The sequence below is a fragment of the Nicotiana tabacum genome, chromosome 12 (genome assembly GCF_000715075.1).
Source record: "Nicotiana tabacum cultivar K326 chromosome 12, ASM71507v2, whole genome shotgun sequence".
Lineage (NCBI taxonomy): Eukaryota > Viridiplantae > Streptophyta > Magnoliopsida > Solanales > Solanaceae > Nicotiana > Nicotiana tabacum.
Window position 1 is genome coordinate 111,129,704 of NC_134091.1, and position 6,384 is coordinate 111,136,087.

General features: G+C 40.6%; 1 protein-coding gene across 1 annotated transcript; it reads right to left on the reverse strand.

Moving 5' to 3' along the window:
* Window positions 1-1,173: 1,173 nt before the first annotated feature.
* LOC142167329 (uncharacterized) lies at window positions 1,174-6,107 on the reverse strand. Its single transcript, XM_075227491.1, has 9 exons — window positions 5,669-6,107; window positions 5,127-5,287; window positions 3,978-4,979; window positions 3,578-3,794; window positions 2,970-3,277; window positions 1,937-2,480; window positions 1,724-1,777; window positions 1,336-1,627; window positions 1,174-1,216 (listed from the first exon to the last, which is right to left on the reverse strand). Exons 1-9 carry the CDS (start codon window positions 6,105-6,107, stop codon window positions 1,174-1,176), a joined length of 3,060 nt encoding a protein of 1,019 aa, XP_075083592.1.
* Between the last annotated feature and the right edge of the window lie 277 nt (window positions 6,108-6,384).

Consider the following 6,384-nt stretch of genomic DNA (forward strand, 5'->3'; position numbering starts at 1 on the left):
CATTGTCATAGTCATCTTCACTCCCTTCATTTTCCTCCTCAGACAGAGATCTCATCTCTAGAGGAACGATGGCCAATGGCTCAGCATAGAAATGAGGAGAGGGAGCGGGATCAGTACTGACCTGGGGTTCTTTAGAAGAACTGGGAGTTTCATCCCTAGTAGGAGCATAGTACTCCTCTTGTGTGGAGGGATCAAGTTCCTCAGGAAATTCCCCAGTAGTACTGTCTGGTGCTAGATTTTTGACAAGCACTAGTTCCCTTCCCTCCACCAGTAGACTATCACCTTCCCCCTTAGACCCATTTGCTTAAGACACGCCTTCATACTCACCAACTACACAGCCCTCAGCAACGATTGATAACATATTCTCTATGGCCTCATGTTCTTGCAAACTCAGAAGACATAAGAAGAGCATTACCTGTAGACTCGGCGACATTCAAATAAACACCTAGGGTAGTCTTTACCGATTCATCACTGTTATAACCCACTCCTTGCATCTTAGAACATTATTCCACTAGTCGACTAAAAATTTCCTGATTGTCTTTTTCTGCCACTATATTTGCTTCTACCTTTTTTTCGACGAGACAGAAGGAGAGGTTGCTGCCACAAATATCTTGGGAGTCGAGGTTTTGCAACTCTTTTGATAGCCAGTGCTCGACTGAGTTGGAGAGGAACCAGATTGTGGTTGTGACTCTAGCATAGGGTTTGGACTAAATAGTGTATGGATTGTACGTTCTAGCACTGGGGTTTCAATGGGTGATGACACAATGGGAAAGATGCTTGGAACAGTTTGAGTCTCAAGATTTTCATACATGGTGGAGGATAGTGAGAGTTTGATGGAAGAAGAGAGTGTTTGGTTTGAAGGAAAAGGGGAATTTTTAGCTTTGATGTGAACAGTTATGATAGTGACCGTGAGATAGGTTATTTAATAGGGGTGAGGGACCGGTTAGGAACGATATCAAGTTGGGTAGACAGGTTGTTTCATAACAGGTAGGACGCTTGAGTTCCAAAAAGAGAGAGAAATGAAGGATTGATATTTTAATGGCGTGGCACCATTTCAGCCGTTAAAAAGATGTGGATAAGAGTACATAGAAACTATTAACCTGTGTCAAAGGAACCAGGTTCCCTAACAAATATTGTAAATGTGAACGTCATCCTTTTGACTGAAATGCGATATCATTGGCTGCTTGTTTGCTCTGTAATCGTCATGCGTGTCCTCCTGCAATGGTATAGAGATGAGTTAGACTTTGCCAGAAAACACTTTTTATCTATTTTGCATGTACATTTCTTTCATAGCCAATCATCAAGGGACCAGGTCCCTAGCTAGATTTCATTAACCCTAGTGCCAAGCGATTCTTTTCAAAGTACTCCCTGCTCAGTGCTCTGGTGAAGATATCTGCAATTGAACCTTCTGTGCTGCAAAACTTCATGCAGATTAGCCCTTTCTCAGCATTGTCTCTGAGGAAGTGATGTCGCATATCAATATGCTTTTTTCTCTTGTGTTGAACTAGAGTTTTTTCCATGTTTAGAGCACTAGTGTTGTCACATAGTAAGAGCACACAATCAGAAAATACACAGAAATCTTCTAGTTGCTGCTTGATCCACAGTAGTTGAGCACAGCAAGAGGCAGCTGCCATATACTCATCTTCAGCAGTTGAAAGGGCCACTGAGTTTTGTTTTCTTGTGCCTCATGAGATTAGAAACGAACCCAGAAAATGTGCCATACCAGAAGTGCTTTTCCTATCCACAAGATAACCAGCATAGTCATCATCAGCATACCCTATTATGTCAAAGTTATCTCTTGAGAGATAGTAGAGAACCAGGTCCTGCGTTCCTTTGAGATACCTCAGAATTCTCTTTGCGGCCTTCAGATGTGACTCCTATGGATTGGATGGAAACTTGGCACAAAGTCCCACACTAAAAATAATCTCTAGTATACTTGCTGTGAGATATATAAGTGACCCAATAATGCCTCTATACATAGTCTCATTTACAAGAGAACCAGGTTCATCCATATCCAGGCGAGTGGCGGTGGCAATAGGTGTATCAATGATCTTTGAACTCTCCATCTCAAATCTCTTCAGAAGCTCTTTGATGTACTTTTGCTGACTTATCATTATGCCCTTAGGAGTTTGCTTGACTTGTAGACCCAAGAAGAAATTTAATTCTCCCATCATACTCATTTCAAACTCACTTCCCATGAGTCTTACAAATTCCTCACACAAAGAGTCATTTATTTCTCTGAAGATAAAGTCATCAACATAGACTTGCACTATGAGCAAGTTCCTCCCCCGTTTCTTCAGAAATAGAGTGTTGTCAATTCTCCCTCTTGTAAAGACATTTTCTAGAAGAAACTTGGACAACCTTTCATACCATTCACGAGGAGCCTGCTTCAGTCCATATAATGTCTTGTCAAGTTTAAACACGTGCGCAGGATTCTCATGGTACTCGAAACCAGGCAGGTTGCTTGACGAAAACTTCTTCTTTCAGAAAGCCAACCAGAAATGCACTTTTGACATCCATTTGAAATAATTTGAATTCCATATGAGATGCAAAGGCAATAAGGATTCTGATGGCCTCCATTCGAGCAACTGGAGCAAAAGTTTCATCATAGTCAATTCCTTCTTCTTGATTGTACCCTTGAACTACTAACCTTGCCTTATTTCTTGTGGTGTTTCCAAACTCTTCAAGTTTGTTTCTAAATACCTACCTAATTCCTATGACAGTTCTATTAGCAGGTCGTGGAACCAGGTGTCATACATTGTTCCTCTCAAATTGATGAAGCTCATCTTGCATACTCGTAATCCAGCCAGTATCTTTCAATACTTTTTTGATATTTTTGGGCTCAATTTGAGAGAGAAATGCAGAGAAGGCAAGTGAGTTTCTAGACTTTTGATCTAGTTTGAATTCCTGAGTCAAGGGGTGATCACATTTTGAAGAGAGTGTGAGCTTTAGTGCTTCGAGTTGGACACCTGAATCTCATTATAAGAGGTTCCATATTCTTCTGCATAAGATCCATGTGTCCTGTTCCTCACCTCAGTAGCTGGAGTTCCATGTACAGCATCCACAACTTTGTTTTCTGCTTCAGTTATTGTGATTGAGGGACCAGGTTCCTCTATATCAACTGGAGATTCAACTGTGCCATTGTCATTTGATTCCTTGACCTGACTCATCATATCGGCCTTTCCATTTGCCATGTCAATAATTTCACCAGGGACATTTGATAACTTTCCATCTTGATCAGCCTGATCATGTGCAGCTTTTCCAAGAGGGTGTTGTGCTTCGTCAAAGATCACATGTATGATTTCCTCAACACATTGAGTTCTTTTGTTGTATACCTTCTAGGCTTTTATTTGTGATAAATATCCAAGAAATATTCCTTCAGCACTCTTGGCATCAAACTTTCCCAAAGCTTCCTTACCATTGTTGAGGACAAAGCATTTGCAGCCGAATGTCCTCAAGTGTGTTAGCTTAGATTTTCTCCCATTCAGCAGTTCATACGAGGTTTTGTTAAGGAGGGACCTGATCATGCACCTGTTTACTAAGTAGCATGCAGTGTTGACTGCCTTTGCTCAGAAACCTTTTGCAACACCACTATTAATCAGCATTGCCCTAGCCATGTCTTTAAGAGTTCTATTTGTCCTCTCCACGACACTGTTTTGTTGAGGTGTTCTTGGAGCTGAAAAATTATGACTTATACCATTTTCAACATAGAACTCATTGAACATTGCATTGTCGAATTCTGTACCATGATCAGATCTTATACTCACAATATTATGGTTCATCTTTACTTGGATCTTTTTGAGAAAGGCAGCAAACACTGAAAAGGTATCATCTTTGGTTCCGAGGAATAAGGTCCATGTGAACCTGGAGTAGTCATCCACAATGACGAAAATTTACTTCTTTCCTCCTCTACTTGGCACTCTCATAGGTCCACATAGATCCATATGGAGGAGATCAAGTGGACTTGATGTGCTTACTTCCTTTTTGGGTTTGAAAGAGGTTCTGATCTGCTTCCCTTTTGCACATGCATCACACACCTTGTGATCTTTGAAGCTTGACTTAGGCAATCCACGAACCAGGTCCTTCCTGACCAACTTGTTCAGTAATGTAAAACTTGCATGGCCCAACCTTATATGCCATAGTTTAGCGTCATCATCCACAACACTCAGACACGTGAGATCCCCATTATGTAGTGACTCAAAATCAACGACATAGATATTCTTGTATCTTTTTGCCATCAGGATCACATCACCAGTCACAAGATTTGTGACTATGCAGATTTTTGTCACAAATTCCACTTTGTTGCCTTTGTTGCAGATAAGAGAGACACTCAACAAGCTATATTTCAGGCCATTCACGTAATACACATTTTCGATTGAGTGAGTGAGAGACTTCCCAATTCTTCCTACTCCAAGATTGTATCCCTTTTTTCCATTTCCAAAGGATACACTCCCTTCTTGCAAGGCTTTGAGTGAAAGGAAATCATTAGTGATTCTAGTCATATACTTCGAGCAACCACTATTCATGCACCATCTTTGGCTGCTTCCTTTCACTGCTCCCTGCACAAGAGAATCAAGGATTAGACTTAGGAACCCACTGTTTTTATACATAACTATGATTGCATCAGAGGACCAGGTCCACTTAAGAGATTTTTCTAGGTCACTCTTCACTCTGCCTAGATCTTCCTGAAGTTGTCTGCTTTTCTCAAGCTCAGCACACAGACTAGATTTCGCTGATTTTAGCTCATTTTCAAGCCTAAGGTGTGCCTCACTTGCAACTTCCTTTCCCTTTTGAGTGTTCATAGGCCTACTTTCCCTTCTTAATTCCTCAATTGTTTCCTTTAGGTCTACAACTACTACCAATAGGTCATCTCTCTCATGCTCTATGTTTGCAATTCTCTCAGTCAAAAAATCTTTTTCCCTTTTTAAACTCTCAATGTTCTCTCTTAGGTCAACCGCAACCACCACTAGATCATCTCTCTTGTGTTATATTTCTCCTAGTTCCGTGGTTAGTGCATTTTTATCATTAATGAGACTGTGATAAGAATCAATTAAAATATTAGCCAAAGATATAAGCTTCTTTTGCGAATAGGATTTCAGATTTCTTTGAACATCCAGAAAGTTTACCTCATCTTCATCGTCATCTTCATCATCCTCATCTATTTTATCCATTATAGCAAATATGGAATCATATTCAGCTGCTTCACTTTCTATTGCCATCATGGAGTTGTCACCTTGATCATCATCATCTCTAGATTCGCTGGAAGAGTCTCCCCATGCAACAAGAGCTTATTTTATAACATTGTCAACGACATCTTTTCTCTTGAACTTTTTGTCAAGAACCTGGTTCCTTTTGACTGCTTTATCTGTGTTGTGTTTGTACTGATCTTGCTTAAGGAGGGGGCAATCCTTGATGAAATGTCCTGGTTTCCCCCACTTATGACATAGGTCATAGCCTCTTGGCTTGCTAGAGCTGCCCCTTTTTGGAATACCTCCATTTCTATGAACCATTTTCTGAAATCTCTTTGTCAGGTAAGCTATGTCGGCATCCTCACCACTTGAGTCATTTTTGTCTGTCTTGAGGACCAGGTTCTTCTCCCTTTTGGGCTCTCTTCTCTCGTTTCCCTTCTTCTTCTTCTTCTTCTTCATTTCATAAGTTTTCAGATTACCAGTGAGTTCATCAATGGTCAGGTTCTGCAAATCCTTTGTCTTTGTGATGGCGTTTACCTTGCTTTCCCAGGAACCAGGTAATACACTAAGTATTTTCTTGACAAGTTTGTTCCTGGGAATAATTTCTCCTAGTGAGTGAAGCTCATTGATGATAAAGGTGAAGTGCGTGTGCATGACCTTAATGGACTCGTAGTCCTTCATTCTGAAGAGCTCATACTCAGTTGTCAACATGTCGATCTTCGACCGCTTGACTTGAGTTGTCCCTTCATGTGCTGTTTGAAGAGCTTCCCAGATCTCCTTAGAACTCTGACAAGCTGAGATGTGGTTGTATTCATCTGGTCCGATACCACAGACAAGAATCTCTTTTGCCCTGAAATTCTTCTCAATAGCCTTTATGTTAGCATCGTTGTACTCTTTTCTCGTTAGTTGTTCCCTCATCAACAGTTTTCATGGGAATAAACGGTGTGTCACAGATTACATCCCACAACTCTGAGTCCTTAGCCATGATGAAATCATGCATTCTTATTTTTCACCAACTATAGTATTGGCCGTTGAATCTAGGTGGTCTGTACGTTGTTTGTCCTTCATCAAAATTTGGTGGAGCAACCATGATGAAGATCTTTTCTAGGTGTTAACCTTTTAGAAAGAGCCTGCTCTGATACCAATTGATAAAATCTAAGGGTCCACCAAACTATGTAGAGAACCAGGTTCTCTA